The following is a 27,089-nucleotide window of genomic DNA, read 5'->3' on the forward strand; positions in this document are numbered from 1 at the left end:
AATGTACAATATCAAGAGTGAACCCTAATGTAAACTATGGACTTTGGTTGATAATAATGTGTCCATGTTGGTTCATCAATTGTACCAAATATGCCACACTGATGAGGGATGTTGAGGGAAGGGGAGTACATATGTGTGGGTGGGGAGGTCTATGTGCAAACTCTTAGTATTTTCTGCTCAATTCTGCTATAAACCTGAAGCTGCTCTAAAAAATAAAGTCTACTAAAAAAAAAAAAAACCTCCCCCCTCAAAAAAAGAAAAATGAGCTGTAATCGTCCTACAAATGATAACCATAATTAACATTTTGGTATAATTTTTTGTAAAATCCCCATACTTTAATAATCTTTCAATAAATAGATGTTATACAGTTATATGATAAAGTTTTCCTTTCTCCTTTTACTTCAACTTAAGTGTAGCTATGATGTTTCTTTTTTTTTTTCTTTAGAGAAATGACTTATTATTTGTATTTTTCAAAAACATTTGGCCATGAATTATTTTTATCCAATCCTAATGGCAACCTTAAGGGTTTTAGATATCTGTGTCCTTCTGGATAAAGACACATAGAGCTATGGTGTTTACTTATGAAAGTATGAAAATATATTCTGTTAACTACAGACTGAGAAGCAGACAATAAATGAGTTTGCTCTGTTTATTTAAATGCACATTTTGTCAAATGGCTTTCTTTTTTACTTACATTTTTTGAAGAAGTTGTGTTTAAAAGAAAGGTTTATATTGATCCACAGAGCAAATCCTTGGACCTTGATTAGCATTGCTTTAGTTTGATCCTAAAATGGGCTGTAACATTTCTTTCTTCTTCAAACTGTGATGCTTCTGTATTTCCTCCATGAGTGTTTGTAAGTATTTTTTCTTCAGAGATATCTTCAAATAAAGAGTCATGTTCCTTATATTGGAGTCATGCGGGTGACTGGGTAAACAGCCAGCCTGGGCACACCACTGCAGAATATTTAATATTCATGGTATATTTAGTGAAAAAAATAAGCTATGGAATAATATTGGTAATACAAACCCACTTTTATGAAAATGAAAGTTAGATAAATATAGTTACATAGAAAAAATATGGGAATGCTATAATCCAAAATATCAACAGTGGTTATTTCTAGATGGTAGAGTTATGGGTGATTATGATGACTTCATTCATGTTTAAAGTTAAAATTTTTTCATAAATATGCATATATTACATTTTTCATTTTTTAATAATCAAAGTGTTATTTTATGGTAAGATCATAGTCTTTATTGATGAAAACCAAAATGATACTTCAATAAAGAAAACTGTATTTATTTCCATTATCCTCTTTCTCCCATTATCTCTCCTCTAAAACATTCATCAAACTAAGTGCTATGTGGTTTCCTCTCAACTCTTGAAAGGAGGTTTTGAGAAGCAGAAATTATGTCAATAGGAATCGAGTGGGAGGAGGAATAAAAAGACAGCGAGCGTGTCATATGTATGACAGTCTATTTAATTCAGCTCTATATTACCTAGGTACATATGGAGTCAGCTATTTTGTATTTCTAAGATTATATCTAGTAACCTGGAAGGCCAGCCTGAAGCTCCTTAATGTGTGTGTTTTGGGGGAGTGTGGTGTTTTTGAGTCCATATTCCATTACCTTCCTCTTATACCTAATCAAAATCTAAGTGACCAGTGTAAATGGGGGGAAGGGGCGGGCAGTAGCTAACTGATCTGTATTTCAGTTTCAGAAAAATGGTCTTCCTTTTCTTCTTCTTAGACAGTAGGCTAGAGTGATTTAAGTTTGCTAAAGCTAAAAATGAAAATTTCTGGAGCATTGGAAAAGTGATGTTGCTTTGATAGATGCCATTCTCACAAGCATAACTTTGTGTCACATACCTATTTTTAATTTTTTTTTAAGTTCAGTGTTCTAACATTTAAAGGTCATCAAAAACAGATGGATTTGTTGGGTTTTTTTTTTTAACAGATATGTTAAAATAATATCAGGACTACTATTAGTATGGTCTTAAATTTTAGATCAATTCTGAATTCTTGATGAATTATATAACATTCATAGTAGTGTGGCTATGCATGTCTGCTGAACTTTGGATCATGATATATACTTTTACTTAGGGAAGCTTTTTGGGTTTTTCTTTAGTGAAATATTAAATCAAATGTGGAACTCTGATTAACTGACTCAGATAAAAGGAATGACTTGTACTTGGATGACAAAAATGGATCCTGACCTTGAGGGTTTCAGTCTGCAGCTCAGAGAGTGGGCAGATTCTGGAAATGGCACTGGTGCTGGTTGGTAAAGTCATGTTTCTCACAATTTCCTCAGCTGTTTGTTGAATCATTAAGAACTGCTAAATTGTCTCTGTCAGAGGCCAAGCTAGGAAAAGCATCTTTGCCAAATCCAAATCCAGAGCAGAATGTGAGGCTGACAGTGAATATAACAGCCAAGTCACTCCCGAAACTTTTGGCTCCATCATCTTTCCAAAATCAACATACTTAAACAAAAACAAAAACAAATCCACCTCTCCCACCCCTACTTCCCACCTTGCTCTCCACCAATAGGAGGTCTCAGAGAAATGGAAGGATTAGGCATTTCACAAAGAAGAAGCCAGGCCCAAAGGACCATTTGCCAAGGGTAACTGGCCCATACCTTTTGCCTTCAACAAAACTGCTGAAGAAGCCATCCCAGGAGAAGGCACTTGGCTGAAGATCTGTGCCCAAGCCATTGTCGTGCATGCAGACACACATAGAGACCCACTGGGTTAGATAATCAGTAGAGTCTGTTCCTGCTCTGGGGTGGTCATCGAGTCTTTGTGGCCCAAATTAAAATGACCTGACTATGATTCTGAATTTCTGAGAAAGAGAAAAAAAGAAATAAACATGTTATCCACAGGCCTGATGCCCTTTGGGAACTGATCGAGCCTGGGGACGGACACAGAGGCAGTATATGGAGCCTGCAAGTGCAGGTGTGTCTGTTTGGGGCAGACTTTCGTAACTTCACGTACCTCCTTCCCTGTTGAACAACTCCTTCCTGATCCCCTAAGGAAATGCCCCTCACTTTTTGTTTTCGTTTTGCTTTCTTTCCTACTCCCTCATTCCCTCTTGCTCTTTAACTTTCATTTAACAAGATTTTACTCGTGTTCTATAGACATTTATCCTTCAAAGACAGCATGATATAGCTGAAAGGTTGTAGACAGGATCTTTGACTCAACTCTATAGCTTACAGAGTAAACTTGGACAGGTGCCTTGGAGTCAGAGCACAGAATAGGAATAGCATGTCCTTGCTACTTTTACATGAGAACATATTTTGTAAATTGTTTTTTAAAAAAAAGATTTTTATTAACTTATAAATTGTCCTGGGAGAGAGCAGTTAATAAACTAGTCTTTGGCATTTGGTTTTGAGTTCATTTATAACATGCATTTGACTTTTTAGTTGAGAGCACAGACTTGTTAGGATGAGAGTGTATTGGGAGACTCCAAGCACACAAGGAACATACGTGTACCCAGGGAAAGGAGGATTCCCTAAGGAGGAGAAAAGGGGCTGAAAGAGTAAGTGAGGGCCCAGAAAATACTTTGTCTGCTTTTTTTCCCCCACGGTCAAGCCCGGATTGTTTGTGACCGGGATACGCAGTGGACCATGGCCTCCAGGTGGAGCTGCTCACGTTACCAAGGACAAAGGCCACTCATCCTGCAAAGCAAACTGTCATGCTCTAGCAACCCCAAATTGTGTATGTTCTTGGGGTTATTGGGCCTTGACGTTGGGAACTGGCTCTCTTTCTAGCTTTGGGGCTGGCCAGTAAGCTTGAGTTAGCGTTTAAATTAATAAATATATGTTATAAAGGGCAATTCTTTATGCCAAAATGATTTGATGAACAGGCTTATTGTTGAATTGTATTTTTGTATGCATTGTGGAGAGGCCATGGAGTCAGACACCTCACGTTCTGGTTTCAACTCTGCCATCTGTGGTGCCTTAGGCAAATCATTCAGCTGCTTTGTCCCTCAGAAGAGTCCAGTTTGAATGCAGCTCTCTTAAAGTGTAGTTCTTACGTTGTCTGTATCAGAATGACCTGGGCTACTTTTTAAACATTTCTGGAGGGTTTCCTAAATGAGGTGAATCAGAATCTCTGGGGATGAAACGGAATCCCCCTAAAACCGAGTTCCTCTCTCGAGTTTATGATGAACCTCTTTATCCAAAACTGTACTCCCTTTCTTGTCCCACCTCTGTTCCCCTCAGGATTGAGAAGCATCAAAGGAAAGGGAAGACTGAAACCAAGCAGGATCCTGCAGGGCCCTCCTGGGTACGAAAGCCCCACTGTGTCCCCCAATTAATTAAAAAGGATTTTTTTATTGAAGTACCGTCAGTTTTAATGTGTCAATTTCTGGTGTACAGCACAATGTCCCAGTCATGCATATACATGCATATATTTGTTTTCATATTTATTTTGCATTAAATGTTATTATAAGATATTGAACATAGTTCCTTGTGCTATACAGAAGAAACTTTTAAAATCTATTTTTATATATAGTGGCTAACATTTATAAATCTGAAACTCCCAAATTTAACCCTTCCCAGTCCCTTTCCCCAGTAACTATAAGATTGTTTACTATGTCTGAATCTGTTTCTGTTTTGTAGATGAGTTCATTAGTGTCCTCTTTTTTCCATTTTTTTAAATTCCGCATATAAGTGATATCATATGGTATTTTTCTTTCTTTCTGGCTTACTTCACTTAGAATGATGATCTCTAGGTTCATCCATGTTGCTGCAAATGACATTATTTTATTATTTTTGTGGCTGAGTAGTATTCCATTGTATAAATATACCAGCAACTCCTTTATCCAGTCATCTGTTGATGGACATTAAGTTGTTTCCATGTCTTGGAGATTGTATACAGTGCTGCTATGAACATTGGGGTGCATGAATCTTTTTGAATTTGAGTTCCCTCTGGATATGTACCCAAAAGTAGGATTGCTGGATCATATGGTAAGTCTATTTTTAGTTTTTTGAGGAATCTCCATACTGTTTTCCATAATGGCTGCACCAAACTACATTCCTATCAACAGTGTAGGAGGGTTCCCTTTTCTCCATGCCCTCTCCAGCATTTATTGTTTGTGGACTTTTGCATGATGGCCATTCTGACTGGTGTGAGGTGATACCTCATTGTAGTTTTGGTTTGCATTTCTCTGATAATTAGTGATAGTGAGCATTTTTTCATGTGCCTATTGGCCATTTGTATGTTTTCATTGGAGAACTGCTTGTTTAGGTCTTCTGCCTATTTTTAGATTGGGTTGTTTGTTTTTGTTATTAAGTTGTATGAGCTGTTTATATATTCTGGAAATTAAGCCCTCATCAGTCTCATCATTTGCAAATATTTTCTCCCATTCCGTAGGCTGTCGTTTTGTTTTGCTTATGGTTTCCTTTGCTGGGCAGAAGCTTATGAGTTTAATTAGGTCCCATTTGTTTATTTTTGCTCTTATTTCTATTGCCTGGGTAGACTGCCCTAGGAGAACATTGCTAAGATTTATGTCAGAGAATGTTTTGCCTATGTTTTCTTCTGGGAGATTTATTGTATCTTGTCTTATATTAAGTCTTTAAGCCATTTTGAATTTATTTTTGTGTATAGAGTAAGGGATTGCTCTAACTTCATTGATTTACATGCTGCTGTCCAGTTTTCCCAACACTACTTGCTCAAGAGACTGTCATTTCTCCATTGTATATTCTTGCCTCCTTTGTTGAAGATTAATTCACCATAGGTCTGTGGGTTTCTTTCCCAATTCTTATTTGTAGAAAAGGTTTTAGTCTCCTAGGCCTTCCCTGAGTTTCAAAGAGTAGGCAAAGCAGTAAATAATTAAGGAAGTGAGGGAATGCAAAAACAAAGAAAAAGCAGCTAAGCAAGAAAAGTAATGACAGTAGTTCAGCAATAAAACAGAGTCCTAGTTGCCCCTGAAGGGATATAACTAACCAGAAATTTGACGATTAAGATTCCTGAGACATTACCCTGTTACTTCACCACCAACCATTAAGAAGACAGTCCATGAGCTGCGACCCTCATGTCAAATGTTGCCTTTTAAAACCCTCCCCTGAAAGCCATAGGGGAATTTCGGTCTTTTGAGCATTAGCTACCTGTTCTCCCTGCCTGTTACCTTGCAATAAATGCTGTACTTTCCTTTCGCACAAACTGGTGTCAGTAGCTTGGCTTCACTGCACGGCAGGCAAGCCCAAGTTTGGTTTGGTAACAGGAATGAGACCCCAGAATCTGTATTTTTAATAAGTGCCCCAGGCCACTGTCATGCACACAGAGACCTACTGGATAGGACCATAGACAGGATCTCTTCCTGTTGTCCAACCCAAGTTCATATGCCCAATGGACAGTGAGGCCAAACAAGCCAAAATGTCAGAGTTTGGAACAGAAAAAGTTTTGCTGCAGGGTACCAAGCAAGGAGAAGGGGCAGCTCACACTTAAAGACCCAAACTTCCTAATGGTTTTAGGGGAAGAGTTTTTAAAGGCAACATTTTGGGGCGAGGGCTGTAAGTTGTGTGACTTTCTGATGGGTTAGTGGTAAGGTAACAGGGTCATGTCTCAGGAATCTCAAACTTTTGGTTCCAACCAGTCTGGGGTGGAGTGCTTGTGGTCTGCATGTAGTCGCCATCCTCCACGGGTTAGGGGTCTCAGTGTCTGCAGATACTAGCTCAAAGATATGCATCGGATTGTTATCTATATCCCTGCAGGAGGATTGGCCTTCTGTGACTCTATTGTCCTACTAACTGCTTAAGTCTGCTCTTTGGAACTCAGGGAAAGCCTAGGCTAGGTTGAAGCTTTTTCCTACAAGCAAGAAACAGGGGACGCAGAAAGGCTTTTGGACCAGGGAGTGAAACAGAGCAGCACCCTGTGGGGTGCTTCTCTTCATTCAGCCTCCTTGACCTTCCCGGAGTTCCACAGGGCAGATTCAAACATTTGCTGTTCAGGGAAGGGAGGGAATGCAGAGACAAGGGAGAAACAGTCAAGAAACAGTAGCACACCCTTGGCTCATGGTTCTGGTTTCTCCTCAAGGAATATATAGGACATTTTTGAGTTCTTCAGGGACTAAGGCTCCCCACCCAGGTGGAGCATGGCAACTTCAGGCTGAGCACAAGATTCCTAGAACACCACCATGTTACCTCAGCACCAACCAGTCAGAAGAAAGTCACACACCCTGATGTCCTCACCCCAAATTTTGCCTATAAAAACTTTCCCCCTAAAACCATCAGGGATTTTGGGTTTGTTGAGCACGAGCTGCCTGTCCTCCTTTCTTGGCCCTGCAACAAATCTTTCTCTGCTCCCTACACCGACATTTAGGTTTGTTTGGCCTCACAATGTGATGGGCACACAAACTTTTATTCGGTAACAGGAGAGCCCCACAGGATCCTGCTTGGTTTTATTCCTGCTCTAAAATTCTGTTAATTCTCATGACCTGAATTTTGGTTAGCTTTTTTTTTTTTTTTTTTTCCTGTGAGCAAAGCAAAATTAAAAGGAGAAAGGAAATGACATTGGCTAAGAACCTACTATTTGCCTGGCTCTGTGTTTGGCACCTTATACACACATTACCTTATTTTTCTACACGATAACCCTTTAAGGTGGTGGTATTATTATCACTGTAGTATGAATAGATTCACAGTTGGGATATGTACAAACTTCTAGTTACAGGATGAGTAAGCTCTATACGTAATGTACAGCATGGTGACTACAGATAACTATACTGTATTGTGTACTTGAAAGTTGCTTAGAGGGTAGTGTCAGGAATGAAGAAATTTTCCTTTTCCCCCTCTAGGTTCTTCTGGTTGGTTGGAGAATTGAACTGACATGAGACAGATTAACAGGGGAAGATCAAACAAAAGTTTAATAACAGGTATACAAGGGAGAAGCCCAGAAAAACTGAGTAACTCCTCAGAATGGCTGAAACTTTCATCTTAACCATCATTTTCAGCTAAAGACAAAAGAGGAGGTTGGGGTAGTGGTTTGGGACCTCAAAAGGGAGGAAGGCAATTCACATGGAGATGGAAAAATAAATGTTTGGTAAATACATGTTTGCTGGGCCATGCAGGGATGATGTGACACAATTTCCCCCACCACACCTAGTCCATATTCTTTGCAGATATCCCTGGTGATAGCTATACTATTCCAGGAACAGGCCCTTTATCTAAATTCTTTAGGCAGCTAAGTGGGAGGTAAAAAGAAAGAATTTCTTAGTCTTCTGTTTCTTAAAAATAATCAGCCTAAATTAATCTTCATGCCAAAGAGACACATTTTGGGGTGGCAAGTTTTGCTCCCCTACAGTAATTTAAAAAGTTCTCATCACAAAAACATATAAAAGTTGTAAATATGTGAGGTGATGGATGTATCAACTAACTTTATTTTGGTAATTATTCTTCAATATATACATATGTAAAATCACTACACTGTATACCTCAAACTTACACAATGTTATATGACTACTATATCTCAATAAAGCTGGAAACAAAAAGGTTGGGATTCTGACCTAAAAATCAATATTCACCCCCACACACAGTATGATGCTATCCTAAGAAACTACAAAAGAGCACCTTATCTGTATACAATAGATCACTGTTTCAGGAATTGTTTCTTCATCCTTGTGGAATCACTGAGTTTCTCCTAATGTGAATATTAATTACCTGATATAATGATGATAATATAAAAACTATATGTGCCATCTTAATTTCTCTTTGCTTTACTTATTTATTTACTTATTTTAAATGTATTCTTTTTGTATTTTATGCATCTTCTAAGGCAGTTTAAGTCCTTTGTGTGTGGTGGGGAATACACTGGATATAAATAACAGAAAGAAAGCTATTTTCTGTATTCACTTAATAATTGCATTCGCTTAAAGAGAATTAAAAATGCATGAAATTGTGACATCCCAGGATAATTTCAGTTTATAAAATCTCAAACCTATAACTAGGTACAAGATGGAGGGGAAGACAAATAGAATCAGATCAGAAATTGATTTTCAATTTGATGAAGTCTATCTTCTGATTGCTTCTACTGGAGTTACGAATTTCAGACAGAGAAGGGCAGGGGCCCTGGAAGGCTAAAAGATGTGAAGTTCATTTGGGCAGAAGGAGGTTCATTCTCTTGGAAACCAAGTCAAGATGAAGCCCATGTGAAAGAGGAATTGCCTTTTCCCTTCAAGGTATTTGGAGGGGTGTGAAAAAAGAATGGCAGAGGATCAAGTTCAGGGGTGAGTGGAGAGGCAGATTACTCACGTCACCCAAGAAATTCTTCCTGCTGGTGACCAGTTTGAATGGAATTTTAACTGTTCAAAACAAAAATCATCTGGCTTCATGATTCATTACTTGTGACCCGTTATCTTTGTCTCTGGTCCATGAGAAAGGTAGTTTTATCTACTTTCTAGCTCAGGTGAAAAGAAGAAATGAACAGAGTGACACTTCCCCTGTGTTTGGATAAGGCTGTCTTGTGACGAGGGAATAGGAAAAGGCACCTGTGTGGGTTGAGATATGTTTATAGAAATGACACTGTAAAGTTATAAACAATGTGAGGTATTGTTATTTTTTGGATGAAGATAATATAGCTGGGAGGAGCCCTAGATACCATCTGACTCCATCTTATAGGCATTCAGGCCTACGTGGGCCAAGTGTATTTACTAAGAGCACACACCAAGCACTGCTAAACAGTGTAGATTCCAGAGTCAGGCATACCTGGTCTGAGGCCCAGTTCTGCCACCGACTGCTTGGTAATGTTGAGGCTGAAGAGGGCCTCACAGAAGTGAAGAGCTGAGTCATGCAGAAAGAGTAGAGTTTGCCAGACTGACAGGTACTTAAGGCAGGGGAAACAAGGGTTTGTCCAAAGAGAGAAGGGATGAGAGGAGGAGCACGCTTCCTGGAGGTGAATGCAGGATATAGTGCTTAGTGGGGAGGGAAGAAAAAAAACGGTGAGCGGTGGGGAAGGAGGCAGTTGCCCTACCTCTGCAAGAGGAAACTTCAAGCCAGATTTTTTTTCCTAGCTATTTTATTATTACTTTGTATCAATAATACACCCAGGTTGAGTTGCTCCAAACTCTACGAAATGTGTCCTTGTCAACAGGGCCTCCCATGCTTTGTAGTCCAGGAAGGAAGGTTAGACAGGAGCCGGGATATTGCTGGTTCCCTGCAGCCCCTTCAGTTTCCCCTGTGAGCAAGGCTCTCCTGGGCAAGAAGGCTCTGGTGTGGTTAGAAAACATTAATAACAGCTCCCATTTATACGTACTTGGCATTATTCTGTTCAATGTGTTGATTCATTTAATCCTCACAGAATCCTTAGAGTCAGCACCACTTATTTTTTCCTTTTCTCAACTTTTCAAAACTTCCAAAAATATAAGTATAGCATACTTATAAAAATGTAAGTGTCCAGTTTAATGAATTTCCACAAAAAGAGCAGACACATGTAACTAGCACCTAGAACAAGAAAAAGGTTATCAGCACACAGTAGGTCCCTGGTGGCCCCATCCGGTCACTAGCCCTCCCCACCTTGCAAAGCAACTCTCATTCTTATTTTTTTTTTAAAGAGAGTTTGTTTTTAGTGGAGGTACTCATGCAGGAAAAAAATAGACGTGGGGCGTGAGGAGGGCCGTGTCCCAGGTCTCGGTTGAGCCCCTGGGACGTGCCCCGCCAAATGTAGATCCTTGGATTTGAGCAGGAAAAAATTCAAGTGTGAGCCACAGTTGAGTAAAGGTAGATTTATTTAGAGAGATACATACTGTATAGAGTGTAAGGCAAGAGAAAGGCAAGGAAAGAGGTGTGGGAATTGGGTGCTCAGGTTAGAGTAACTTAGGTACACACTCCATAGACACTCTATACAGTAGGGCCCTCTCAGAAGAGGGAGCGGAAAAGGGCAGCCAGGTGTGGTGTTGCCAGTTTTTAATGGGCTCAGTAGCTTCACACGCTTACAGGTGGGACCATTCCAACTACCTTGGGGAAGAAGCTGGGATTCCCAGGAATTTGGCCACTGCCCACTCTTTGGCCTTCTGTGGTTAGCCCTGGGACTGTTTTGACGCCTGTGGGCATGTTATCGATCACACTAATATGTTAACAATGAGCATATAATGAAGCTCAAAGGCTACTAGAAGTCAAACCTCCCACCAACTTAATCCTTAAGGCCAACTGGGAGTTGAATCTTCCACCATTTCAGTGTAAAATTGCTGTCATTCCTTGGATGGCTCTGCCCTGTCCCCTTCCCTCCTGTCTCAGTACTGGGGATTGAACCCAGGACTCGTGCATGCTAAGTATGCACTCTACCCCTGAGCTATACCCTCCCCCACATCCTTACTTCTGACAGCACAGCTTAGTTTGCTTGTTTTGTACAGTATTATCTGTAGGCAGCTTCTTTCACTTACATTGCATGTAGCTATAGGTCTGTTTATTCTCATTGTTGTATAATACCCTCAGCCTTTCATTTTGAAACATTGAAAGCCCCAGCAAAGTTGAAAAACTAGTACATCCAATGAACATCCATATACCCTTTACCTAGAACACGAAGGACTATTATTTCCACTTTATACACAAGGAAACTAGGTCAAAGAGGAATTAGGCAACTAGCTCAGGTTATGACCCTGGGATCTAGTCTCACCTAGCTTGCTGCTTAGTCAGTCACGAAGGTGGTCAAATAACATAACATCTCTGACTGATTCTCATTATTAAGATGAGAGTAATAGTCCCCATTTGAGTTTCCAGATTATTGTGAGGCTCAAATAATAAGGAACATGTGAAAGTGCTTTGTGAAGAGTAAAAAGGTGTTACTAAAAAAAATACTGTTAAAAATGTAGGTGCGTGGGCCTCACTCCCTGTAGCTCCTGATTCAGTAGGTCTGGGGTAGGAGGCGGAATGTTTCACAAGCACCCGAGGTGATGCTGATGCACTAGTCCCCAGGCCAACCATGAAAAAACACTTCTGTAAAACAAAGGTTCTCAAACTTTAGAGGCTATCAGAATCACCTGGGGGACTTGATTGTTCTTGTCACTAGCTCCATGTTCTCCCAGACTTGAGAAGATGAAAGAAAGGAGCAGGTAAAGAATCCAGAGAGCTTTATGCTCTGGGGGCGTGGAGAGCCTAGCCCCCAACATTAGCCTCTGGAGCCCTTGCCTTCTGAGGCACAGAGAAGCAGAGGGAAGCTTGCTTATCCTTAAAGAGGGCAAGTGACTCACAGGTTTAAAACAAACAAAAAGAAGGAGGCATTTGTAGGTGAAAGGACAAGAGCCTTCTGTTGCAAAATAAAAGGTCAGATTAGTGAGAAGTTAAAAAAAAAACCAAAAAACCCCAACAACAACAACCATCAGGACTCAAAATCCAGTACAGGCCGTTTTACTTCAGGGCAAGGATAGATTAGTAATAGGCACACCAAACCTCAGCTTAGAGCACCAACAAAGATGGAGAGCAAAAAGAAGAGAAAAAAGTAGTACTTTGATTGCTTAAAGCACTGAAGATGTAAACACAGGAAAAAAACAAAACAGAGAATTTTGGACTTCTTAACAGTGATCTACGATAGTACTGTATTTTATTTTGAATTACCTGGTGTATGTAGGGGGGAGATACTGTAATTATTTTATTCTTGCTGGGGGTGTCCAGATGTCTTCATTCGTGTATAAGAGATACATTTTTAATGGGTCAGTTTAGAGCTTTAAATATGATAAACAGTATGTATGTGCATGGAACATTAGTTAAGTAATTGAGGTGAATGCCTTTGAGGGTTTCTCACAGTGCAAACTTGGTAACTTGACAAAGCCTGCTCCTGGGCTCCAGCATCCTCGCCGCCTTCGCTTGCTCCCAGTTCTGGAGGCCAAGGACCTGGCACCAGCTCCCTCTCGCACCTCCCACCTGTCCTTTATTGTTTACCTTCTCGGAGAGAGGGCTGGGGAGGCCGAGGCCCGCTGCGATGTCATCAGATCCCAGGCCACTCACTCGAGGAGAGGTCTGCTCGGGTGGTTGCACAGCTTGTTCACTCACATAATCTGGTGCAAGTCCCTGCATTTTACACAAGAAAAAACTAGGACTCAGATGTTGATAATTTGTTTCTTCAAAAAAAAAAAAAAAAAGGCCAGTTTCGCGAAGTAAACATGAAGTAGCTAATGAAAATGATCTGTCAAGCCATGAAAGACATAGAAGAAACTTAAAAGACATATTACTAAATGAAAGAAGCCAGTCTGAAAAGGCTACAAAATGTACCATTCCAACCAAATGACATTCTGGTAAAGGTATAGCTTACAGAAACAATAAAAAGATCACGGTTTCCATGTGTTTAAGGAGAGGGAGGGAGGGAGGAATGAATAGATGGAGCACATAGGATTTTTAGGGCAATGGAATTATTCTGTATGTAGTGGTGGCTACGTGTCATTATGCATTTGTCAAAACCCACAGAATGTACAACATCGAGTAAACCCTAATGTAAACTATACACTTGGGTTGATAATAATGTGCCCATGTTGGTTCATCAGTTGTACCAAATATGTCACACTGATGAGGGATGTTGAGGATAGGGGAGTATGTATGTGTGGGTGGAGAGGGCTATGTGCGAATTTAATTTTCTGCTCAATTCTTCCGTGAACCTGAAACTGCTCTAAAAGAAGAAAGTCTATTCAAAACAAAACAAAAGTAGCTACCATCTGGGAGTGATTTGTGTTTAAGTCTCCCTAAGGAAAAAAAAAAAAAAGACCAACCAACGGTATTCTCAGGCCCTTTTTAGAAATTCCGATTCCACTTTAAATTCCACATATGTTTGAGGAACTGACTTTACAGTCAAAAGAGTAGCAAAACAAATCTCTACAGGGCTGTCATCCCTTAGAATTTCATAAAACTTTTATCAGTTATTTGTTTGCTATAAGTAACAGTCAGAGCGTCACTGTTTCCGTTTTTAAAGAGTTCTATTCCGAGGGCTGATAGAAATCAACAGGTTAGTTACTGTTCATTTGTCCGCGCGACTCCTCCACCGCCTTTTGCAAGAGCACAGAGCCGGCGTGGGCGGCGGCCGCATTTTCCCCGGGGGTCCCCTCAGTACCCCCGACCCAGACAGCGCCCCCAGCCCACGCAGACGGGGCCTCCACACCTGGACGCTGAGAGGCGAGGAGGCGGGGACCCGGGCCTCGGGGTGTCGGGTGTCCGGGGGCCGCGGGTCACGCGGCGCGGGGGCGGGGCGGGCGGGGTATATAGCGCGGCGCCCGCGGGCCCTGCGCTGTGAGCGCCGCGTGGAGTCTCCGGGGCGCGCTCTTCTCGTTGCTGCCGGCCGGTGGGTGCGCACCCCGCCTCCACGGGCTCCAGGACGGACGCCGGCGGCCTCGCGGCGGTTTCCGGGTCCCGGCTGGGAAGGGGCGGTCTCCTGGGCCTGCGCTTTTCCACCCTCGCTTTTTTGTTCATTGAGGCTTCTCGTCTGCCCGCTGCTTTAATGCGGTTGTAGCTTCTTGGCTTGGTTGCGGGGTAACAGTTTCCATTTGTCCCGAAAGGACATTATTTAAAAGGAAACGCGTTAGAAAACCGTCTTAAAGCATAGTTTCTGTGGGGTAGGCAGTGACAGCCGAGCTGTTGATACTGGCGCGGGACTTCCCGCCTTAAGCGTGATTCTTCCTCTTTTCTGGTAAAACTGGGAACCTTGGCGGCGGCCTCAGGGTGAACTGATTTGCCGGGGAGTGGTGGACAGCGGGCTGGGCGGGTTCTTTCCTTCCCAGCTCCGCTGCTTAGCGGTGAAGCAGTTTTGTGTGGGTGTGGGTCGTTGGGGACACTAAATTTACATTTAAAAGCGCCCTGAAAAGTCTCATTTCCTTGGGGTAGTTCCTCCTGTGCTTGGTGTCCCCTGAACTAGCCTCAGTCCTTTAACAGGGATCAAGCAGTCCATCTTGACTGTCCAAGCTGTCTTCTACTTGAAATACCTTTTTAGTTTTAATACGGATTTTAACTTGGTTAGCATTTTTGAGAACAGGTATTGCTTTTCAAAAGGCATCTCCATTGTCCTGGTGGAAAAACAAGATAAATATATCAACAGCTTTGTTTTTCTTTGTGAAGCCTGTTTAATAGTGAAAGCTTACATATGAGCTCTGAAATCCTGCTTCAGGACGTGTTTGCCCAGAGCAGAGCTCTGAGAGCTGGACAGTGGGAAGAAGTTTGGACAACACTTACTTCACATTTATTCATTCATTCATTCACTCACTCATTCATTCATTCAACTTGAATTAGCATTTGCTTGGGTTGGGGAATGAATCTGGGAGCATCTTACCCCGGTGTCCTGAAATAAGTTTCTCTTCTGCAGATTTCGTCTCTTCAGGCAGAAAAATGGCACCACAACCGGTATGATTTTTAAACAGCTGTATTTTGTTTCCTTTCATGTCCCCATGTGTTTTGGAAATTCACACCTCCCTCTTCCGTTGTAGAATGTGGTGACAAGGGTGGCCAACTTGCCCTTGGTGAGCTCCGCTTATGACCTTGTCTCCATGGCTTACGTCAGTACAAAGGATCAGTATCCCTGCTTGAAGTCTGTGTGTGAGATGGCAGAGAAGGGCGTGAAGACCATCACCTCGGTGGCCATGACGAGTGCTCTGCCTATCATCCAAAAGCTGGAGCCACAACGTGAGTTCTGTTTCCCCCCCCAAAATGAAGCCCCCAGGTACTCATCAAGAGGAAGCCCGAAGCTAGCCTGAATGTGGTGAATGCCAGCGTTTGGCCTTAAGCAGCCACATCAGGGAATCCTCAGCCATTCCCGAGGGACATCCTGCCTTTACTGAGTAACTGCCAGGTGACCTTCATTGTTACAGAAGGCCTACTTCATAACAGTGGCAGATGTTATATGAAAAAAAAATCCCTCAGAGATGCTTCTATATTGGCAGCTGAGATCACAAGGGGAGCCAGTGAGTGAACTGAAATAGCTTACTTCTTGGGACTACACAGTACACATGAATGCCTTTTTTTTTTAACATCAGCATACAGTTCACCCACTTAAAGTGTACAATTCATTAATTTTTAGCATATTCAGAATTGCACAGGCATCACCATGATCGATTTTACATTTTCATGACCCAGCAAAGAAACCTCATACAGGTTTCTCTTTGGGATGATGGAAAAGTCCTGGAAATGATAGTGGTAATGATTGCACAATATTGTGAATGAAGTTAATGGCAGTGAATTGTACACTTGAAAATAATTAAAATGGTGAGATTTGTTATGTATATTTTAGAATAATTTAAAAAAGAAATAATCCTTATACTCACTGACAATGACTCCCCATCTCCCTCCCCCTTAGGCAACTACTAATCTATTTTCTGTCTTCACAGGCATCATATTCTGGACATTTAAAATAAGTGGAATCATAAAATATGTGTTTTTTTATGACTGGCTTGTTTCACTTAATGTTTTCAAGGTTCATTCAAGTTGTAGCATAACTACTATTTAATATGGAATAATCTATTGTGTGGATATGTCATTTTATTCATTCATTCATTATGGGTGTTTGGGTTGCTTTTACTTTTTGGCTGTTCTGAATAATGAATGCTACTGTGAACATTTGTATATAAGTTTTCATGTGGACATGTGTTCTCAATTCTCTTGGGTATACCTAGGAGTAGAACCTCCAATTTCTCCACATTATGAACTACTTTTGAATAAAGGTTTAAATCATTCCCCCAAATGGTATGTCATGGACTTTTAGGATTAAAGGGAACGTTTTAGAAATAAGTTTTCCAACTCTGCTACTTCCCAAATGAATTTAGTACTACTAGTGCTAGGTTTGGTCATCCTTGGAAAGTTGGGGGAGCTAGGACTGAAATATGGATCTTGTTAGGGAGACCCAGGGTGCTATTAGTGTACTGTTTCCTGGTGATAACCCTACTGAATTAAGTGTAGGTGGGTATTAAACTACGATGCAAATGCTAATTTTGAGTTTTCAGGTACTTCGTTCCCTGAATGAAGGTTCAGGTGAAGCCTGGCTTTTCTTGGCATTAACCTTAGTTGAGGGGACAAGGATGAGGAAGAAGCTTCTTGACCAGCTTCCTGCTTGGCCTGTCACTGCCTCTGTTTGCTCTTCCTCTACACCTTTATTTCCCTGTTAGTAGAAGAAAGTTGCCAGAAACCGAGCAAGAATCTTCTGTCTGAAAGAGAGAAACCAGATAATGCATTGTGTGGTATATGAAGATCAATATTTTTGCTGGGTTTTTTGTTTTGTTTTGTTTTTATAAAAGTAAAGGTTCAGGGTATAATAAGACATACTCACTCTTACCCAGACTGTTAACACTTTCACCATTTGTGATTCTTCTAGTTGCTGTTGCCAATACCTATGCCTGCAAGGGGCTGGACAGGATTGAGGAGAAACTGCCTGTTCTGAATCAGCCAACAAAACAGGTGAGCTTGGGACAAGAGTGCTGAGGCTTGCCACCTCATGTTTTTAAGTTTTATCTGTTTACCACAGGCTGTCTGTGCATGCCATAAACAGGTAGTACTTAACGTGTTCCCTCAACCTGGGATGTAGTGTTGAAAGAGTAATCGCCCTTCCTGAACTGTTGTCAGGTTATATCTTAAGAAGGAGAGATGAATTGTCCACCTTTGGTTTAGAATACCTTTAGTCTGATCTCTCTTAATTTGTGGCTTCATCTCAGCAAGTGAAATTGGTTTCTTAAATAACCGATAGCTATGTGGTATTGGATAAATGCAGAGATAGTAAATAGGGCCTTTTCTTGCTTGGCATCTGAGAGCTCGTCTTGTATGATGGATAACTGACATCTCTGCTTGTATGCTGGCCTTCTGAGGTTGTGTGCATCAGCCCAGGTGTGCATGGTACCTAAGTCTGTGCATATAGGCATACATGAGGGGCTCAGTATAAGCAAGTCAACATGGAAAATGCCATTCTTAGAGTACCCCTTGTACCTGATCTCAGATTCATCTAGTTTAAAAAGAAAAGAAAACTTGACAAAGTGACAAATTTTATATCTGTTTTCCTCATCTGGTTATCCAACTACCTTTGAGTGGTGGCAGGTAGGGCATTTATACATAAGAAGGAAATTGAAGCTCATCAACTCAGCAACTTGTCCGAGACCTACAACTAGAAAGTGAAAGGGCTGATTCATTCTTGAACTCTTAAATTATGCTACCTTAGTTAAGACGGTAAATTTATGCCCATGTTTCTTACCAGCCAAGTGATTTGCTTTTTTCCTTGTAGGTTGTTGCCAGTGCCAAAGGTGCTATGACTGGGGCGAAAGATGCTGTGACGACTTCTGTGACCGGGGCCAAGGATTCCTTGGCCAGCACAATCACTGGGGTGGTGGACAAGACCAAAGGAGCAGTGACAGGCAGTGTGGAGAAAACCAAGTCTGTGGTCAATGACAGTATCAACACAGTCCTGGGAAGTCGGGTGATGCAGCTGGTGAACAGTGGAGTAGAAAATGCGCTCACCAAATCAGAGCTCCTGGTAGACCAGTACCTCCCTCTCACCCAGGAAGAACTAGGTAATTGGATTTTCATCTTGAAATAATATCTTATATTTTAAAGCAATCTTTCTAAACAGCTTCATTGAAATATATTTTATATGCCAAGAAAGTCACCTGTTTTCATTCTAAATTTACAGTTGCCCAACCATCACTAGAATCCAGTTTTAGAACATTTCTGTAATCCCAAAAGATAAAAGATCCTTCATGCCTGTTTGCAGGCCATCTCCATCACCCGTTTTCCACCCTCTCCCTGATCCCCAACCTCCTGAGCAACCACTAATCTTTCTGTCTTAATAGTTTTCCTTCTTAAGGCATGGAGTTGTTCATAGTAAGTTTTGAAATTTTAGGAGAAATTAGCCTATAGAAATATTTTCTATAAATAGATTGCCTTTAATGGGCTGCTGTATAGCATCGTGAATCATTTAGTGTTTACTGTAATGCCAAAGGAGCTCTAGTGGGAAGAGACCTGTGTAGATGACATGTGTCAGATTCAGTGATGTGTTGTTCTGGGTTGCCAAGACCAGCAGCAGACAAGCGCTGTCTTGGAAAAAGGGGTGTATAATTGCTAGATGGGTGGGTGGAATCAGCAAAATCAAGATCTAGGTTAGAGTCCAGGCCTTGTCACTGACAGCTGTGATCCCTGACTTTTTTTTTTTTTTTTTTTTGTCCCTTCTTTATAACTTCAGAAAAAGAAGCCAAAAAAGTGGAAGGATTTGATATGGTTCAGAAACCAAGTTATTATATTAGACTGGGATACCTGTCTACCAAACTCCGCTCTCGGGCCTACCAGCAGGCCCTCAGCAGGGTTAAAGAAGCTAAGCAAAAAAGCCAAGAGGTCATTTCCCAGCTCCATTCCACTGTCAACCTGGTGAGTATAACTTCATTTAAAGGAACCTAAAGTAATTTCATTTATCTCGAATATTGGGAGTAACGGTAATCATCCAATCATCAATCAAATCCAAGAATTTTAGTCTTAGCATATAAATAATCCAATAGAAAAATGGGCAAAGAGTATACAGACAAGTCATAGAAAAGGAAGTATACATAGTTGAAAAATACGAAGTGATGTTAATCTTACTCTGAGGGGTCAAATTACGCATGTCTGTCTTGTCTGGTGGTGTTGGCAAAGTTTGACACTGTGGGCAGTGGTGTAGAGAAAGAGGTACACCTGTGTTGCACTCTTCTGCGGGATTAAAGGGACTGTTCTAGGAAAGTTACAAACACCTATGCCTGGAGCAGCTTTACTTCTGGAAACTTACCCTACAGATAATTCTTGAGAGTTGCAAAAGAGTGTAAACAATGCACACCCACAATAAGGGACTGATTAAATTGGTACGGCACAAAGGACGACTGTGTAGCCATTAAGGATTGCCAAGTTACAGAACAGTATGTATTGTATGGCTGTCAGAAACCAGTTTATTCATGGAAGGGGAAGTAGGTGGCTGGCAACAGGGAAGAAGTTTGAGTTCCCTTCTCTTTTGTAATTTTAACTTGATAATTGGGGATAGGTCTCAAATACCAAGAATTTCTGTAAGAGTTTATGTTATCTGATTTGCATCATAGATCTGAGAACAGGCTAACATGAATGTCTGGCTAGTTTGTTCCTTTGTCTTCTTTCAATGTGTTCTAGATTGAATTTGCCAGGAAGAACGTGCATAGTGCCAACCAGAAAATTCAGGATGCTCAGGATAAGCTCTTCCTCTCCTGGGTGGAGTGGAAGAGAAGCACTGGCTATGATGATGCAGACGAATCCCACTGTGCTGAGGTAAGACCCTGGGACCGAGTCATCCGCTACAGTTTCCGAAGTTCTTACCAGACTTTGGATATTATTATTCCTCTTAGAATACTCTTCTCTATCAAAAGTTTGAATAATACAGTGTACATAGATTGTTATGTGACAGAAAAGCAAAAATGTGCAGTAACTTTGTCTAACAACTTACAGATAGGCATATTGCCCCTAACAGGATACAACTAACAGAAACATGGGTCTTGGCCTTTTTAATTTTTTTTTTTTTAGTTATAGTCAGTTTACAATGTTGTGTCAATTTCTGGTGTATAGCACGTTTCAGTCATACATGAATATACATATATTCATTTTCGTATTCTTTTTCACCATGAGCTACTACAAGATATTGAGTATATTTCTCTGTGCTATACAGTATAAATTTGTTTATCTGTTTGGGCCTCGGCCTTTTAATGGATACACATGCAGGCATTTTTACTGTCATAGTGTGTGGGTTTTTTTTCTTTTTTTTTTTCGGACAGCATAAATCTAGGTGCTATGAGGATACTATACAGGAGGGGTACTAACTCAGCCTTGGAGGGAGGGTGGGTGAGTCAGATGGTTTGCTGGCAGGGATGAGTGGTAAGCTGATACTTGAGCGGTGAATAAACCAGGTGAAAGGTCAGTAAGCAGATGAATGTTCCAGGCAGAAGAAATCGTATATTGTAGTCCTAGAAAGAGATTCTTTGGGTTCCAAAAGCTGGTATACATTTGCCTTTGAAATCAAGATTCATTGTCTGTTCATATCACATCTTATTTGAGGAGAGAATATCTAAGTTGCCCCACTTACATGAAGAGTATTTTCCTTCTGTCCCTCCTCCCCAGTTAGGTTTCTTCAGCTTAAGACCGTGAACTTTGAAGACTTGGGCACTAGTTCAAATCCCCACTTAGCCGTTTTCCAGCTGTTAACTGTTAAACTCTGAGTTTATGTTCATGTCTGTGAAATAATACTGCTGCTCTTAGGGTCATTATGAGGATTTTATAAAATAAAAGAATCTACACGTGTGGTGGACATATAACCAGCTTACTGCAGTTGGACTAATTCATACATAGCACTGTTGGATCCACTACTAATACTTAAACTTGTCTCATTTTCAGGACATAGAGTCACGTACTCTCACTATTGCCCGCAACCTGACTCAGCAGCTCCAGACCACGTCCCACACGCTCCTGTCCCCCCTCCGAGGGTTACCACAGAACATCCAAGACCAGGCCAACCACTTGGCGGTGATGGCTGGCAACATCTACTCAGTGTTTCACAATGCTGCCTCCTTTAAGGAAGTGTCTGAAAGCCTCCTCGCTTCCAGCAAAGGACAGCTGCAGAAAATGAAGGTGTCCTTAGATGATGTGATGGATTATCTTGTTAACAACACGCCCCTCAACTGGCTGGTAGGTCCCTTTTATCCTCAGCTGATCGAGTCTCAGAATGCTCAGGCTCGAGGTGCAGAGAACACAACCAGCCAAGAGGCTCAGCAGCCTGAGCACAAAACACATTAACCTGTCTGCATCAGCAGTGCATGGGGCGGCCAGCCAGATGACACCTCCTGATGCATTGAAATCTGCTAGACAACTCTGAGGTGGGGGAGCAGCTAGCGAGAAAAAAAGGTCCTCGATTGTAGTTGTTTTCAACTGGATTAGGAGCTTTAAAATTTCTCCATGAGCAGATAGCCCTCTTGTTTACCTGGCTGGTAAGAAATAAGTGATAGGCTGGTCAGAGCATAGCCGGAACTCAGAAAAGTTCCAGGGCATTTATGGTCTCATTCTGTTGCCTCTTTTGCTGACTGTGTGTACTGAATAAAAACTCCTTCATGTGGGCTGGTGTGTGAACTGGTGTCTGCTCCGGTTTGGTCTGAGCAGGCCTTGGCACTTGTTTGTCTCACAATGCATGCTTGTGCTACTCGAGTTTTTTGTTTTTCATGAAGGAATTCAATAAAATTCACTGCAGAATAGATCAGTTTTATGCTGTGTGTTCCATGTGCTTTGTGTGTAGCTTTCTTAGAACTGCTTTGCCTGCATGACAGGGAAACACATATTAATACACATGAATTCAAATGGCCTGTTGGGGAATTTGTAATAACACAGGAGGACTAATGTTAAAAATGGAGTGTTTGATAACAAGTTCTAAAGAAATTACAAGCTAATATTCCTCTAAGAACTGGGTGGTGGTGGTTCCTTTCATTTGCCCATTTCCTAGACCCCTGAGTGCGGGGTTTTTAAGTCAGTAGAAGGACCTACTTATGGCTGACTGCCTTTTTGAAAAGAAATCAGAGCTTGGAAGTAAGCTCTTTAGTGACTGCATCCGTGTCCCATAAAGGCAGCAGCGTTTCTTGCCAAGGAGCCATCTAAAGTTTAGGCTTTGGAGTGAGACTGTTCAGTGTCCAGTCTCAGCTGGACTTAATGTACCAAGCTGTCACTTTGGGACAAAGTCACTAACCTCATTTGTGGCTGAGGTACCTTTAGAAGACCACATGAGTTTAATTAGGAAAAAAAAAAAGATTTCAGACCCCCTGTAGAAAATCTACATCCTGCCTAGGGTATCCAGACTTCAAGTCCCCTCGATGTGAGTCAGTTATTGAGGAAATACAAACTTCCTCATAAGAAAGCTTCAGTACTCCAAAACTTTTTTTAAAGCCGATTCTTAGAATTCATGAAGCAGCACTACATGCTTCTGCCTGCTCTGCTCAAATGTTACCTAGGCCGCCCTTCAGAAGAATCAAAATCTTAAGTTCTAATTTTTCTCTTCTTTCTGCCCTGCTTCACCCCTATTCCCATGAAAACAAGGAAGCAGCAAATAACTTTACATGGACTTCTGGTGTGAATGGGTCTATCGGAGCTTACCAAGCTAGAGAACTAATTTTTTCCCCTTTGAGGTAACTCCAGGAATCAGTAAACAGGTGAACTCAGTTGGAGGGGCTCCCTGAAATACTTGAAGCAAAGGAGCTGCTGATTTCTGGAAAGATGAACTATCACGATTTACAGGTGTCCAGGGTGGAACCTGTCCAGTCACTGACCTCCCTGTCCTCATTGTTGTAACAATGCTAATAAATTGTCTCTTTGTCAAAAAAAAAAAATCCTGCTCCTTCTTTCTCCTTCCCAGGGGTCAGAAAGGTCAGTGACTGGCTTTTCTAGACTTTCTGTCTCTTAAAAAATCTATTGATACCAATTGGATATGACCCTGCTTCCATCTGCCTCAAAACTTCAAAGCCAATATTTTGTGGTTTATTCTCATCGGTTGGAAAATTCATATACTACAGCTATGCATAGGCTTTCTTGAAGGTAAACCTTTGCATTTCCCAATTATAAGAGTTATAGTACCAACTGAATTGCTTGTAAAAAGGAGACATTTCAAAGCCATTCTCCATGAGCAAGACAGGACATAAAACAGACCTCTCTTAGCTTCTAGAAGAACACCACTAGCCCTTGCTTTTTGCCATGAGCACACTGTTGTGGTTTTGTCTGACTTCGTGATTCAAGTTTGCGACTACACACGTTTTGTCAACATGTCTCGACATTTGTGGTGTCCTTGCATCTTACAGCTTTATTGTTGCATAAACTGGCAGTTTTAGTTTAATAGATTTTTTTCCCAAGGAGGACAATTCTTTTGAAGAAAAATAGCTGATAGCTTAGCACAGTCTCTACCCATGGCGGGTTCTTGAACATTTGGCTGCATGAAGCCTGACGTAGTGTGCCTGAGTGTTCAAAGACACTTTTTTCCCCTTTGCATGTAATATTGTATGAACTTTCTGGTTAGTTCTGGGCGAAAAAAAAGGAACATAGTCTATTAGCCGTTAGTGTCTTAGCCTTAGTTCTGTCATCTGTAAAGTAAAATTAGTGATGCTTCAAGAGATAGATGTGTTTAAGGATGGGTTGTCTTTCTAATTTTGTGCTAGAGTCATGGGGGGACCACCTGTGGGATAGTGACATGTAGTGTCTTTAACTTGCCAGTTCCAGAGTGAGTATATAATACCATGATGAGGAAAATACACCCACTTTGGTAAGGCATGATAGATATCGAAGAACTAATGAAGTGAAAGAGGAAAACTAAAATTTGGCTTACCTGAGATACCCCTTTTAGAGTATCCTTTAGTTCGTGGAGGTGGCCAGTGGGGGAAGGAGGAAGAAGGAGCAGGATAGATATTTCTGGACAGATCTTTAAGTAAAGGGGTTTTAATGATGCCTTGGAGAGCAGGTGGGGAATGGAAGGAGGGCCAATGTATTTATTGTTTGTATCTCAAAGCGCAATTCATTCATGCTATGTGTCCACATTCCCAACAGGTGTCATATAATGTTGGATGTCCTATTTCCACAGTTGCTATTCGGTAAGGAAAAGATGCTGGATAATTCCACTGTTGTGTGTCTAAGTTCCAGGCTGTCCTGTAGCAGCCTACTTCATCTGAAAGATAGAGAAACTGGAAAGGAAATAGCATTGGACTGTTCAGAGAAGAATGAGAAGTCAGTCTCTTCAGGCTTGATCAGGGCAAACTTGTTCCCAAGGCTGAGTGTTCTAACCTCTTCCATGGACTCCTGTTGCCAAGAACAAATCTTCGGGGTCCAAGAGGGTGCCCCTACTGTAAGGCAGGGTATCTGCATCAGCCCGCTCAGCTGTACCAGGCTGTTCAGGTTTAGGGTAAAAAAAGAGTAAAGCAGAATCAAGATGCTCCTGGCCATCTACCTTGCAAGCACATAATCAAGCTGCATATTATGCAGAGGTTTCTGTTAAAATCAAAACCTCAACAGGGTTAGTCTTACGTATTTGGTGTCAGAGCTAATCTTGCACGATCCCTTTTATAGCCCTCTACATTAGAATTACTTTTATGTAAGCCAAAATTTTAGGTTTTCTTTTTACTTCATTAGTTCAATAATTATTTTCTATTTCAAAATCAGTTGTCCTAGTTCTGTGTCATGTTTATGAGCACTGCATGCATACTCACCTTTACCAGCAGGTTAAATTCCCACAGGCGCTGTTTTTATTTCTGTAGTAGCGCCACCTATCCAGAGCCCCCTGGCCACCACTAGATTACCTTTATGCAAATTAGAAAATAGTACCTTTCTCTCAACATGTGTAGTGCCACCTTCTGGAAAATTGTCACAGTAAATATGGGAGTCAATGAAGTTTATGAATGAAAGGTGCCCCCTTATGGTTGTAAGGTGAACAGCCTGCAAAAATTACATGGGTCCCTGGAATCCTGGCATGGTCACTTGGTTTTACTGAAAAGAATGACCTTGCAGGAAGGGACTATGGTTATACCACGGTTTCATAGTAAGCATGTGATTCTTAGTTTGGCCTCAGAATGTCTAATGGGCATTCTCGGCAAGAGACTCCTTTATGTTCCTGCTTCGATGATCCAAACTATGGTTTGTTGGTGTCAATGAAGAAAATTTATTTTGTGAATGTGTGAAGTGATTTCTCTTGTGCTACATTTCTAAAACCCCATGATGAAGATGGTCAGGAAACTGAGGTTGAAAAGAGATAAGTGGCAAAGTGGAGATTTAGTCTAATGTCTTACTGATGTCAAAGTGCTTATTTTCTCCATTTTAGCACTCTAGCCTCTGATAGGAGAAACTTGCTTCTTGTTTCCTTATTTGGGGCCCAGAAAATCCCTCTGCCTACATCTTGTGTTGTAGCTTCCTGTTCTACGTTTATTAAAAACAAATAGACTGATAATTGATGTTAAAATATATATTTATTAGAAATAGAAGAGGGAGCCACCGAGGTGTACCTTTTAACCTAAAAAGGCTAAAATTGGAATATTTGATGTGCCTGGCTGATGCTGTGAATCAGTCTGTACAAACATGGCTGGCTTTTGTGGATGTCAGATTGGATATAATCTTTGTAAAGGGAACATTCATGAGGGGCTAGAATGTAGTGTGATCTCCCCGAATAGAAAGCCTCAGGAATAGATGATGGAAGTTTTAACCTCAGACCAGACAGTCCTCTGAGCCCCTGGGTTCTTAGGGAAAAGTATAATAAGGGCCAAGAAATGGAGATAAGAGGCCCAATGAACAAAGCAAGATTCTCTCTTCATGTCTTTTATTTATGTTTTACTATTTTTATTGTAATAAAATATACATAGCATCAAATTTACCATTTTAGCTATTTTTATGCGTACAATTCAGTGACAGTAAGTACACTTACAGTGTTGTGCAACCATCACCACTATCCATTTCCAGAACTTCATCATCATCACAAGCATAAACTATACCCATTGAACAATTAACTCCTCATTTCCTCTTCCCTCCATTTTTGGATGCATTTCTTTTCTTGTTGTCAGTTGTTTTGCTTCTGTTAGGGAATCAGTTAATTCTTTCCCACTGCTATCAAGATTCTAGCCTTTATAACTTATTATACCTTACTAATTTTCTGCTTCTAATTTTCTGTTGGTTAAGAAACGTTACTTTGCTTATCAAAATTGTACCTGAAGTAAGAGTTAATAGAACTTATCCCTAAAAGCCTTTTCTATGCAGAGAAAAGCTAGGACATTGTGATGGTCATTTTAACTATTAAAAGACCCTTTGCTTCCTCAGTTCCTAGACATTTCCCCAGAGGGTTATAGTATTAGAAATCAGACCTATGGAAAAGTGGAGTATTATTGTTTTTAAGAGAATCATAGATTAATAGACAGACGAATAACCAGAAATGCTTTATAACTTGTATTTTCAAAAAGCTTTTATTTAATAAGCTTTACCACTAGTTGATTTCCTTTTAAAGAGACATTTCCTTAGTGCTTTTATAATATGAGTGAGTTGTGGAAATAAGACCATAAACACCTTGTCAGAAGGCATAGTTAGACAAAGTAAATTTCATGCATATGCAGTAATTCACGTTTCTAAGAGGTCACTTGGACTTAACAGTTCACTTCATTAGTGTTTGTTTGAATATC

General features: G+C 40.9%; 1 protein-coding gene and 1 long non-coding RNA gene across 9 annotated transcripts in view; one reads left to right on the forward strand and one right to left on the reverse strand.

The window, feature by feature from the left end:
* PLIN2 (perilipin 2) overlaps window positions 1-27,089 on the forward strand; it is a 76,219-nt gene that overhangs the window by 48,713 nt on the left and 417 nt on the right. Inside the window, exons 1-9 of one of the 8 annotated variants that reach the window (XM_032477625.1) lie at window positions 7,805-7,865; window positions 15,263-15,300; window positions 15,384-15,579; window positions 17,261-17,343; window positions 18,158-18,443; window positions 19,112-19,293; window positions 20,056-20,190; window positions 21,307-21,597; window positions 24,484-24,527. In XM_032477625.1, the coding sequence (XP_032333516.1) occupies window positions 7,820-7,865; window positions 15,263-15,300; window positions 15,384-15,579; window positions 17,261-17,343; window positions 18,158-18,443; window positions 19,112-19,293; window positions 20,056-20,190; window positions 21,307-21,597; window positions 24,484-24,527 (1,301 nt within the window). In that variant the 5' untranslated portion in view covers window positions 7,805-7,819. Of the gene's footprint in view, window positions 1-7,804; window positions 7,866-13,882; window positions 14,083-14,127; window positions 14,249-15,262; window positions 15,301-15,383; window positions 15,580-17,260; window positions 17,344-18,157; window positions 18,444-19,111; window positions 19,294-20,055; window positions 20,191-21,306; window positions 22,160-24,483; window positions 24,528-27,089 lie in introns of those variants that run through there. The other 7 variants (XM_032477622.1, XM_014555587.2, XM_032477628.1 and 4 more) reach the window with 7 other exon arrangements.
* LOC116663090 lies at window positions 425-14,198 on the reverse strand. Its single transcript, XR_004319139.1, has 5 exons — window positions 14,069-14,198; window positions 12,862-12,990; window positions 10,241-10,428; window positions 2,632-2,834; window positions 425-954 (listed from the first exon to the last, which is right to left on the reverse strand). It is a non-coding gene; the product is annotated as an uncharacterized LOC116663090 (long non-coding RNA).

Source organism: Camelus ferus, chromosome 4 (assembly GCF_009834535.1).
Source record: "Camelus ferus isolate YT-003-E chromosome 4, BCGSAC_Cfer_1.0, whole genome shotgun sequence".
NCBI classification, from domain to species: domain Eukaryota; kingdom Metazoa; phylum Chordata; class Mammalia; order Artiodactyla; family Camelidae; genus Camelus; species Camelus ferus.